Here is a 12,793-nt window from a genome sequence, read left to right as displayed (position 1 = left end):
ACGGCACACGGACTGCACACGGACAGCATCCGTGTGCGGTACGTGTTTTACACGGACCCATTGACTTTAATGGGTCCGTGTGATCCGTGCGCTCCCACGAACACTGACATGTCTCCGTGTTTTTCAAACGGACACACGGTCCGTGAAAACACGCTGACATGTGCAGAGACACATTGATTTTAATGTGTCTACGTGAGTCAGTGTCTCTGGTACACTTATGGGAAAAAGAACCGTAAGCACTACCCTGTGAAGGTGCCCGGGTAGGATCCCACACCATATATCAATATAAAATAAACCCGGCACTCAACTTATGGTGAATCTCTTGGGATTTATTAACAAGAGAGAAGATAAACGTTTCGGCCAATATTGGCCTTCCTCAGTAACGTACTGCCAATAGGAGCGGTGAAAGGTGAGGCAGTGAAATTCTGCCAGTGCTGTGAGTTCAGGAAGTAGATAGAAGCAGGCTCACAGGGTCCGACCAAAACAGGGTCTGGAATAGCGTGGGTGGCCTGAGAGGAGCTGTAGAACAGATTAGTCCATGCGATGCGGTGTCCACCGCTTGTCTGCCACCGCGTCGCATGGACTAATCTGTTCTACAGCTCCTCTCAGGCCACCCACGCTATTCCAGACCCTGTTTTGGTCGGACCCTGTGAGCCTGCTTCTATCTACTTCCTGAACTCACAGCACTGGCAGAATTTCACTGACTCACCTTTCACCGCTCCTATTGGCAGTACGTTACTGAGGAAGGCCAATATTGGCCGAAATGTTTATCTTCTCTCTTGTTAATAAATCCCAAGAGATTCACCATAAGTTGAGTGCTGGGTTTATTTTATAGTGTCTCTGGTACGTGAGGAAAGTGTCACCTCAAGTACAGGAGCCACTGACGTGTGAAACCGGCCTAAGACAACACTCATTTGTGTTACACACACGTCTGAACAAGTCCTTTTTCTAAGTTCTCGCGATGAGTATTTAGTGGGATTTTGGTGTTGCAGATTTTCTGCATCGATTAGCTAAATTAGGTCACTTGCCGTTTTAATGTGATTTTTTCAACTGTGTTTTTTGGTCTCCTTTTGGTATGTTGTTTTAAATAAAACTTTTGTTTTGATACTTTTGGTTACTTAGCTTTGATAACGTTATTGTGATTGTCGTCCACATTTCATCAGAATGTGGTCTGATATTCATAATTTTTTCTTGTATATGAAAGATAAAAAATTATAAAAAGGTTACTCTACTTTCTCTCAACAGTCATTGATAAACAACACACGGATGGCCCATCAGACTATGACGTATGCAGTCCTTGATATTCATTGCAATGTTTAGGAGAATCTTTGTAGTTTATCAATACGAGAAAATTCCATATAAAACACTGATGGTAAAGACAGACCCTCTGGCCAAACACTGATTAAGGCCGGTTTCACACGTCCTGATATTTCAGTATCGGTAAACACGGTACCGGAGATATCCATGTCCGTGTGATACATCCGTGTGGCACACGTGTGCCGCTTCAGAACCACACATACGGCCGCCGGGAAGCAGCGCTACAGTAAGCGCTTGTTCCCCTGCTTGTGGTTCTGAAGCCAGCTGTCATCCGTTCTCCCCTGCTCGGCGGGCAGCAGCGCGAGCAGAGGACAATGATTGAAAGAAGAACCCAGTGTGGGGTCCCCCCTATATTTTACAACCAACCCGGCAAAACTCACAGGTGCGGGCTGCAATTCTCAGGCTGGTAAGGGGCCATGGATATAGCCCTCCCCAACCTAAAAAAAAGCAGCCCGCAGCTGCCCAGAAAAGTTGCATCTGTTAGATGGGCCAATTCTTGAGCATTGCCCGATTCTTCCCACTTGCCCTGTAGCGTTGGCAAGTGGGGTAATAAGGGGTTAGTGTCACATTCCTATTGTAAGGTGACATTAAGCCAGCTTAGTAATGGAGAGGTGTCAATAAGACACCTATCCATTACTAATCCTAGAGCAGTTAAAGGGTTAATCAAACACACCACACAGTTAGAAAAATGTCTTTTAATGAAATAAAACAATATACACATTTTTTCCATCTTTATATCTCTGCCATTCTAAACAAAGCCCTCTATCTCCTGGAAAAAAAGTAAAAAATAACAAAAAACTCAACAATATACCATACCTGTCCGGCGTACAGTCAGTCCCACACCGTAATGCTTATTTAGGGGAATTTACAGTTTACTTGAGCGTGGGAAAATGCCAGCTGATTTTCCCACGCTGAAGAGTTTATTTTACTTCAGGCCGCCAGTGAGCGCAGCTTCGGTGACGTCACCACTATTCACCAAAGCTCCGCTCCCAGCATTTCATTCATTCACCAGTAGTTTATAGCCGGGAGTGGTCGCATTAGCAGCGCTCCCGATTCTAAACTATAAATTCCCCTAGATAAGGATTACCGCGTGGGACGGACTGTACGCCGGACAGGTATTGTTGATTTATTTTTTTTACTTGTTTTCCAGGAGATCGAGGGCTTCGCTTAGAATGGCAGAGTAATAAAGATAGAAAAAATGTGTATATTGTTTTATTTCATTAAAAGACTTTTCTAACTGTGTCCTGTGTTTGACTAACCCTTTAAAGGGAACCTGTCACCCCGTTTTTTGAGATTGAGCTATAAATACTGTTAAATAGGGCCTGCGCTGTGTGTTCCTATAGTGTATGTAGTGTACCCCGATTCCCCATGTATGCTGAGAAATAACTTACCAAAGTCGCCGTTTTCGCCTGTCAATCAGGCTGGTCAGGTCGGGAGGGCGTGGTGACATCGCTGGTTCTTCCTCAGCTTTACGTTGGTGGCGTAGTGGCGTAGTGGTGAAGACACAGCGCGCGATCTGCGCTGTCATCCCTTTCGTCGGTGGGGGCGGCCATCTTCCTGGGGCCGCGCGTGCGCAGATCGAGTGCTCTGCTGCACGGGGCTTCAGGAAAATGGCCGCGGGATGCCGCGCGTGCGCATTAGAGATCGCGGCGGCCATTTTCCCAAAGCCGAGATGCAAACTCGGCTTTGGGAAAATGGCCGCCGCGATCTCTAATGCGCACGCGCGGCATCCCGCGGCCATTTTCCTGAAGCCCCGTGCAGCAGAGCACTCGATCTGCGCACGCGCGGCCCCAGGAAGATGGCCGCCCCCACCGACGAAAGGGATGACAGCGCAGATCGCACGCTGTGTCTTCACCACTACGCCACTACGCCACCAACGTAAAGCTGAGGAAGAACCAGCGATGTCACCACGCCCTCCCGACCTGACCAGCCTGATTGACAGGCGAAAACGGCGACTTTGGTAAGTTATTTCTCAGCATACATGGGGAATCGGGGTACACTACATACACTATAGGAACACACAGCGCAGGCCCTATTTAACAGTATTTATAGCTCAATCTCAAAAAACGGGGTGACAGGTTCCCTTTAACTACTCTAGAATTGGTAATGGATAGGTGTCTTATTGACACCTCTCCATTATGAAGCTGGCTTAACGTCACCTTACAATAGGAAGGCGACATTAACCCTTCATTATCCCACTTGCCAATGCTGCAGGGCAAGTGGGAAGAACTGGGCAAAGCTACAGGATCGACGCATCTAATGGATGCGCCATTTCTGGGCAGCTGTGGGCTGCCTTTTTTAGGCTGAGGGGGGGCATATCAATGGCCCCTTACCAGCCTGAGAATAGCAGCCCGCACCTGTGAGTTTTGCCACGTTGGTTGTAAAATTTAGGGGAGACCCCACGTCGTTTTTTTTCTTTCATTCACTGTCCTCTGCTCACGCTGCTGCCAGCAGAGCAGAGAGCAATGGATGAAAGCCAGGTTCAGCACCACACACAGGGGAACAGCGGCTTACAGTAGTGCTGCTTCCCCTGCGGCTGTCCGTGCGCATGGAGGATAGTGTACACGGTTCTCCCTGTGCACGTGTGCGGGACGTTTAGCGTGCTGTGTGTCTGGGTAAAAACTGATATGTCTGCGTGTTTTGCACACGGATACATGGTCCGTCAAAACACGCTGACATCTACATAGACCAATTCATTTGAATGGGTCTACGTGTGTCAGTGTCTCCGGTACGTGAGAAAACTGTCATTTCACGTACCGGAGGTACTGATGTGTGAAACTGGCCTAATATTGGATCCAAAACACTGATGGCACCCCTACAGGTTTTTGGTTATGTGAACAAACATTGACGTCTGAATGAGGTTTTAGTCTGTACATGGTCTTTTTTAAAGGGAGAGTTTATCACCAAAGCAGCCAAAAGGGCAGAGCTCTCATCTGGCCATTTCAGAAAGCAGTGAGACTTCGCACCCAGACCCTACTAACTAAACTTAGAGAGTTTATAGATTTCTTAATTTGTCATGATACTTCAGAGGGAACATGTGATGTGAAAAAAACGTTATTAACCTGCAGGCATGGGGTTAGTCTGCAGGTTAGTAGTGTTCAGAAGCCGTTCTGTCTCTGCACTGGGAGCCCAAGTGACGGCAGGAAATTAACTTTATTCCTCCCGGCAACCTCCGGCTTTCAGTCTTGGAGGCGTGGCTTTAGTCACCGCTCAGTGACCGCAGCCCTGGGACTGACTGCCGGCTGTACAGTACATCAGTACAGATCGTCTGTCAGTCAGTGCTGGGAGCATGATTACAGTCTCCGCTCACTGTGCACTGAGCAAAGCCATGTCTCCATGACTGAAAGCCCCTGGCTGCTGATGGCATTAAAGTTCATTTCCTTCCGGCAGTCCCGATGTGGCAGCAGCATGGCTTATGAATGCTACTAATTAGCAGATTTACCCCACACCTGCAGGTTAATAGTTTTTCCCATGACAGGTTCCCTTTTAAAGGGACACTGAAGATTGTTCCCTCCAAATTCAGGTGACCGCCATGGAGGCGGGGTTTTTGGGTGTTTGATTCACCCTTTCCTTACCCGCCGGTTGCCTTGCACAGGCGTGTACTATAGAGGACAGAGAATGAACTTCAATCCAATATTGCAGCCAGCATGCAGCCAGCGGGTAAGGAAAGGGTGAATCAAACACCCGAAAACCCCGCCTCCATGGCTGAAGATTGTTCCCTCCAAATTCAGGTGACAGTGTCCCTTTAAGTCATACTTGCTAACTCTTAAAAATTGCCTTCAGAGAGATATAGCAAAGCGAGTTGCGCAATTTGTGGCAGAAACCACTCCATGTTTGTGGGCTACACCCCTTCCTCAATTATAAAAATAAAAGTAATGACAGCCAAAATAAAGACACTTTTCCTTTTCTGCAACTGTAGTAGATGCCTCTTTCAGTCCTATGTAACCCCACCGATAACATAGTATCTGTAAGCCAAAACCAGGAGTGGGTGATAAATACAGAAGTGGTGACGTGTCGCTATTATACGTCTCCTCTGATCCACTCCTGGTTTTAGCTTAAAAACATGGAGTTAAAAAACTCACTGAGGGTATGTGCACACGTCAGGATTTTTTGCAGAAATTTTCCTGACAAAAAACATTTCTGCCAGAAATCCGCATGCGTTTTTTACGTGTTTTTTGTGCGTTTTTTCCCAAATGCATAGAATAGCGGGGGAAAACGCAGAAAATCCGCAAAATGAATGAACATGCTGCTTTTTTTTTTTTTTTACCGCGATGCATTTTTTTCGCGGAAAAAAAACGCATCATGTGCAGAAAACATGCAGAATGCATTCTAAATGATAGGATGCATAATGTTTGCGTTTTTAATGCGTTTTTATAGCATTTTTATCGTGAAAAAACCTGAACGTGTGCACGTAGCCTGAATACTGAACGTGTGACCGTGGCCTGGGTTTTCCCTTTCCTCTGGCCCAGACCACCATAATGACTTCTTTGACTCGTCTCTACAGAATGTACTGCACATATGTCTTTGGCTCATTTCTTTCTAGCACCCACTGCACCCATCCAAAGTGCTGGAGGTGCTGATAATCACACAAGAACCTAATGGGTAATATGGTATATTAGAAAAAACTCCGGCACACAAGAGGAATCTAAATGAATGATGAAGTTTATTATAGTCTTCTTAATATCTCATAATTCAAGAATTAAATGCAAAAAGTAGAGTCTGCACACGGTAGCAAAACAAGATGAAAATATCAGGTATCAGTTTCATATCGGGTATCAATTTCAACATTTCAGCTGACTATGAGCCTTTATCAAGATATACCTGTATCTTATAGTGGCCAAATGTCCGGTAATAAGTCCGTAGTGCAGTGATGGTAATATTAAACATACCGTATATTAACAAATTATCAATAAAAAAGCAAAAGACTTCCAAAGGTTTAAAGGGACACTGTCACCTGAATTTGGAGGGAACAATCTTCAGCCATGGAGGTGGGGTTTTGGGGGTTTTGATTCACCCTTTCCTTACCCGCTGGCTGCATGCTGGCTGCAATATTGGATTGAAGTTCATTCTCTGTCCTCCATAGTACATTCCTGCACAAGGCAATCTTGCACAGCGCAGGCGTGTACTATGGAGGACAGAGAATGAACTTCAATCCAATATTGCAGCCAGCATGCAGCCAGCGGGTAAGGAAAGGGTGAATCAAAAACCTCAAAACCCTGCCTCCATGGCTGAAGATTGTTCCCTCCAAATCCAGGTGACAGTGTCCCTTTAAAGAGTAGCAGCTTTGTAATCTATCTCCTCATAGAAATCTGCTGCTTTCCCCTCCAGGACTGATTATTTTTTAGTTCATGGGTAAAGTCTGTATTCAGTGAGGAAAGATTGTGACATTACTGAGATGGTAGATGGCAGTCGGTTCTTATAACATTCTATGTAGAAGGAGGGAGAGGAGCTCTGCCTCCTGATCCTCCCCTCTACATGGAATCTCATCAGTAGTGACTGCCATCTACCATCTCAGTAATGTCATATTCTGTCCTCACTGAATACAGACTTTACCCATGAACTCACAATTTAAACAAATAAATGATCAGTCCTGGAGGAGAAAGATTTCTCTGGTAACTTTGTAATATATTTCCATATGGCCTATTGATTTAAGAAATAAAAATTAACCCCTATCTGACCTTGGACGGGATAGTACATCCGAGGTCAGATCCCCTGCTTTGATGCAGGGCTCCGCGGTGAGCCCGCATCAAAGCCGGGACATGTCAGCTGTTTTGAACAGCTGACATGTGCCCGTAATAGGCGCGGGCAGAATCGCGATCTGCCCGCACCTATTAACTAGTTAAATGCCGCTGTCAAACGCAGACAGCGGCATTTAACTACCGCTTCTGGCCGGAAATGACGTCATCGCCGACCCCCCGTCACATGATCGGGGGTCGGCGATGCGTCTCCATTGTAACCATAGAGGTCCTAGAGACCTCTATGGTTACTGATCGCCGGTGGCTGTGAGCGCCACCCTGTGGTCGGCGCTCACAGCACACCTCCATTTCTGCTACATAGCAGCGATCAGCAGATCGCTGCTATGTAGCAGAGGCGATCGTGCTATGCCTGCTTCTAGCCTCCCATGGAGGCTATTGAAGCATGGCAAAAGTAAAAAAAAAAAAGTTGAAAAAAATGTTAAAAAAATAAAAAAAATATAAAAGTTTAAATCACCCCCCTTTTGCCCCAATCAAAATAAATCAATAAAAAAAATATAAAATCTACTCATATTTGGTATCGCCATGCTCAGAATCGCCCGATCTATCAACTAAAAAAAAGCATTAACGCTAAACAGCGTAGCGGGAAAAAAATTCAAAACGTCAGAATTACGTTTTTTTTGGTCGCCGCGACATTGCATTAAAATGCAATAACGGGCGATCAAAAGAACGTATCTGCACCGAAATGCTATCATTAAAAACGTCATCTCGGCACGCAAAAAATAAGCCCTCAACCGACCCCAGATCACGAAAAATGGAGACGCTACGGGTATCGGAAAATGGCGCAATTTTTTTTGTTTTTGTTTTTTTAGCAAAGTTTGGAATTTTTTTTCACCACTTAGATAAAAAATAACTTAGTCATGTTAGGTGTCTATGAACTCCTAATGACCTAGAGAATTACAATGGCAAGTCAGTTTTAGCATTTAGTGAACCTAGCAAAAAAGCCAAACAAAAAACAAGTGTGGGATTGCACTTTTTTTGCAATTTCACCGCACTTGGAATTTTTTTCCTGTTTTCTAGTACACGACATGCTAAAACCAATGATGTCGTTCAAAAGTACAACTCGTCCCGCAAAAAATAAGCCCTCACATGGCCAAATTGACGGAAAAATAAAAAAGTTATGGCTCTGGGAAGGAGGGGAGTGAAAAACGAACACGGAAAAACGAAAAATCCCAAGGTCATGAAGGGGTTAAATTGAAGGTGACCCTTTAATTCATTTATTATAATAAAATGTTATATTTTGTAATGCAGGCAGCAATAAAGCCCCATACACTGTGTGCAGAATTATTAGGCAAGTTGTATTTTGATCACATGATACTTTTTTTACAGGTTGTCCTACTCCAAGCTGTTCAGGCTTGAGAGCCAACTACCAATTAAGTAAATCAGGTGATGTGCATCTCTGTAATGAGGAGGGGTGTTGTCTAATGACATCAAAACCCTATATAAGGTGTGCTTAATTATTAGGCAACTTCCTTTCCTTTGGCAAAATGGGTCAGAAGAGAGATTTGACGGGCTCTGAAAAGTCCAAAATTGTGAGATGTGTTGCAGAGGGAGGCAGCAGTCTTGAAATTGCAAAACTTTTGAAGCGTGATCACCAATCAAGCGTTTCATGGCAAATAGTCAACAGGGTCACAAGAAGCGTGTTGGGCTAAAAAGGCGCAAAATAACTGCCCATGAATTGAGGAAAATCAAGCGTGAAGCTGCCAAGATGCCATTTGCCACCAGTTTTGCCATATTTCAGAGCTGCAAAGTTACTGGAGTAACAAAAAGCACAAGGTGTGTGATACTCAGGGACATGGCCAAGGTAAGGAAGGCTGAAAAACGACCACCTTTGAACAAGAAACATAAGATAAAACGTCAAGACTGGGCCAAGAAATATCTTAAGACTGACTTTTCAATGGTTTTATGGACTGATGAAATGAGAGTGACTCTTGATGGGCCAGATGGATGGGCCAGAGGCTGGATCAGTAAAGAGCAGAGAACTGTACTCCGACACAGATGCCAGCAAGGTGGAGGTGGGGTACTGGTATGGGCTGGTATCATCAAAGATGAACTTGTGGGACCTTTTCGGGTTCAGGATGGAGTGAAGCTCAACTCCCAGACCTACTGTCAGTTTCTGGTAGACAACTTCTTCAAGCAGTGGTACAGGAAGAAGTCAGTATTGTTCAAGAAAAACATGATTTTCATGCAGGACAATGCTCCATCACATGCCTCCAACTACTCCACATCGTGGCCGGCCAGTAAAGGTCTCAAAGAAGAAAAAATAATGACATGGCCCCCTTGTTCACCTGATCTGAACCCCATAGAGAACCTGTGGTCCCTCATAAAATGTGAGATCTACAGGGAGGGAAAACAGTCCACCTCTGTGAACAGTGTCTGGGAGGCTGTGGTGGCTGCTGCACGCAATGTTGGTCGTAAACAGATCAAGCAACTGACAGAATCTACGGATGGAGGCTGCTGAGTGTCATCATTAAGAAAGGTGGATATATTGGTCACTAATTTTTTGGGGTTTTGTTTTTGCATGTCAGAAATGTTTATTTCTAGATTTTGTGCAGTGATATTGGTTTACCTGGTGAAAATAAACAAGTGAGATGGTAATATACTTGGTTTTTATTAAGTTGCCTATTAATTCTGCACAGTACTAGTTACCTGCACAAACAGATATCCTCCTAAGATGGCCAAATCTAAAAAAAAAAAAAAACCACTCCAGCTTCCAAAAATATTAAGCTTTGATATTTGAGTCTTTTGGGTTGATTGAGAACATAGTTGTTGATTAATAATAAAAATAATCCTCTAAAATACCACTTGCCTAATAATTCTGCACACAGTGTAGTGCCCTTCTACACCAATAATACCCACCTTTTTATCTCCCCCCAGTAACCAGGCAACATCATTCTCCGGGTCAATACATTCACAGTGATACCAAATGTATAAAACTTTTTTTTTTTTAATCGGTGGGTAAAAGAAAATCCAAACTCTAAGAGTATTTGCTCGGTCTCGGTTCTGAGACCCGTAACATTAATTTTCTTCACCACTGTTGACCTTTAGAACGTGTGTTTTGTGCGTCACGCGGTAGTTTGATGCCATAGGACTAGTCATGAGCGAGCGTGCTTGCGTGCTAATAGTATTCGAGCACGCTGAAGACCCTCTATGATCAGGTCCCCGTGGCGGAGTGTCTCATGGTTGTTTGACAGCTGCAGTACATGCAGAGATTACATGAAGGACAAGAAAGAAAAAAAAAGCCATGCCCACACAATTCGGAACACCCAAAATAGGTTAAAGTGAATATAGTTTCCAATTTTTAATAATCAGCAAAAAAACAACAGACTCAATAAAAACATTTAAAAACAAAAGATGAAAAAATGTCTAGTTATGCCCATAATGTGGCAATAACTAACCTACACTAAACCCTAATCAGCAAACCAAATAGCAATAATAAGATTAAGGATCGAATAATGCTCCAAAATGCACACATCTGCTATTATATGACAAGGGGGCTGGCTCACTGTGTGACCTGAGGAACCAACAATAGAGACAACCAATACTTATAATAAATCCATGTGGTACAACCTGGAATTCAAGCCCATTGGTACAAAGATGGAAGGACCATGAAAAAAGCCATGAGGAGGGGACAGAGGGCACACGTACCGCCACCAACTATGTGGCTTCTTCTGGGGAAAATAGTCTCTATATAGTCTACATAGTGTCAGGGGCTATTTTCCCTGAAGAAGCCACATAGTTGGTGGCGGTACGTGTGCTCTGTCCCCTCCTCATGGCTTTTTTCATGGTCCTTCCATCTTTGTACCAATGGGCTTGAATTCCAGGTTGTACCACATGGATTTATTATAAGTATTGGTTGTCTCTATTGTTGGTTCCTCAGGTCACACAGTGAGCCAGCCCCCTTGTCATACAATGAATAGGTGTATGCAGTCCTGCGGATATATGTTGTTCCCATTGGTTTTTCAGTGTACGGTGTCTTCTCCATTTGTCATGCATTTATCCATGTTGATATACACGTTGCTTAGGGTTTAGTGTGGTTATTGCCACATTATGGGTATAACTAGACATGTGTTTATTGAGTCTGTGTTGTCTGCTGATTATTAAAGACTGGAAACTATATTCACTTTTGGGTGTTCCCAATGGTGTGGGCACAGCTCTTCATAGTCCGCCTATTCGCATGCTCTTGGAGAGCCCCTCTTTCCAGTATGGTGTAGTGGGGTCTCCAGCCCATCTCTGCCCGTGCTGTGGATCAGCCAGGAGACCCCCGGCCATAGTATCCGAGCTCCCTCGTCCCTACATGCCCCAATGCCAGATGTTATTTGGGGGAGGCGGTGAATATAACCTGTGTGCCCGGCTCTGCAGGCCGTGGGGACTGGTGGCCACCATCCGTCACAGCTTGACCGCAGCAGTTAAGGGGTTAAACCGCTGCGCTCAGTCCTAGGGCTGGCATGAATGACTCCGGTGCCGGCTGTGCCCATTACTGCAGGCTCCGCTCCTGAGCCGGCGCCTTCTCTGCTCGGGCCACTGAGTCCCCACACATGGGCCTGTCAGGCCACACAGGGTTTGTTTGTAGCGTGTAACCATGGAGACACACAGCCTCGCATAGGAGCTGTGCACATTTCCTATGTTTAGCTGTCAGACGGGGCGGAATCCCGGGTGTATTGTTGGCAGCATGGCCCTGACGTGCATCTCATGCCGGCTGCGTCGGTCACGAGTGGGTGCCCTCCGCGGGAGGAGAACAGACGTGCGTACGGGCACTTCCTGCGTGCTGTGAGAGGCGGACGGATCGGCCGCAGCACACAGCGGAGGGGGCAGCGCGCGTCTTCCTGTAGCGGCGGAAGGATCCGCCGTGGCTCCGCCCCCCGCACACACGCACTGTACCCCGCTTCCTCCTCTGTGCTGCTGCTGCTGCTGTGACTCAATGTGAAGCACAAGCTCGGGATAAACATGGCGACGTCGCTGCATGAAGGACCGACCAACCAGCTGGATCTGCTCATCCGAGCCGGTGAGCGCATGCATGCGGTGCAGGGGGGTGCACGGCCGCGCCAGTGAGCATGCACCGCCTGCCCCGGCCCAGTGTGCTGGGCACTGGCTGGGATGGAAGGGGGTGGGATGCAGCTGCGCACGTTGCAGGCAGTGAGTGATGGAGGCCGGGCGCAGGGATGAGGCCGCGGACCAGGAAGTGTGTGATGCCACGCTGTCTGCTCCCGGCCGCCTCCCGTGCACCACACATGGCACAGTGCAGCGCTCCGGCGCCGAGTGCAGCGTCCGTGCAATGTGCGGCCCGAGCCTGGCACTGTGCTGCTGCGCCTGCGTGGTGGCGGCCGGCCATTGGGGTGCGAGGCTTCCCGCAGGCAGCACGGGGTCAGGGGGGTTTTGCCATTTTTATTTTTTTATGTAACCTTAAAAAAACCCGTTCATAGCGGAAGCGCAGAGATCAAACGGGCAGGAGGGTCGTGAGATGGACAGCGCACGCAGCCAATCCGCTCCCGGGGATGGTTCGAAATCTGAGCGCTAACCAATGAGGATGCGGCGGAGAGGATGGGCCGCGGGCCAATGGGCGCTCAGGACGGCTTTGATTGGCAGCGGAGTGTGAGCTCACAATGCGGATGGAATTGGAGGGAAGAGAAGAGATGTAAACACGGAAGTGGGGGGCGGGGCGTCAGCAGCTGGGGCTCCGAGCGCGTGCGGCCCCGGGAACACGGCTGCGGCCAATGGCGGTG

The 12,793-nt window shown here is 46.6% G+C and overlaps 1 protein-coding gene across 5 annotated transcripts in view; it reads left to right on the top strand.

Moving 5' to 3' along the window:
- Nucleotides 1-12,793, top strand: part of ELF2 (E74 like ETS transcription factor 2) — a 150,626-nt gene that overhangs the window by 103,136 nt on the left and 34,697 nt on the right. For 2 of the 5 annotated variants that reach the window (XM_069743963.1, XM_069743962.1), the window contains exon 1: nucleotides 11,930-12,075. The exons of the other annotated variants lie outside the window; for them this stretch is intronic. In XM_069743963.1, the coding sequence (XP_069600064.1) occupies nucleotides 12,018-12,075 (58 nt within the window). In that variant the 5' untranslated portion in view covers nucleotides 11,930-12,017. Of the gene's footprint in view, nucleotides 1-11,929; nucleotides 12,076-12,793 lie in introns of those variants that run through there. 5 annotated transcript variants of the gene reach the window in all.

This window comes from Ranitomeya imitator, chromosome 1 (assembly GCF_032444005.1).
Source record: "Ranitomeya imitator isolate aRanImi1 chromosome 1, aRanImi1.pri, whole genome shotgun sequence".
Classification (NCBI taxonomy): domain Eukaryota; kingdom Metazoa; phylum Chordata; class Amphibia; order Anura; family Dendrobatidae; genus Ranitomeya; species Ranitomeya imitator.
The sequence above is the reverse complement of the archived record's forward strand: the minus strand, read 5'-3'. Positions and strand labels throughout refer to the sequence as shown.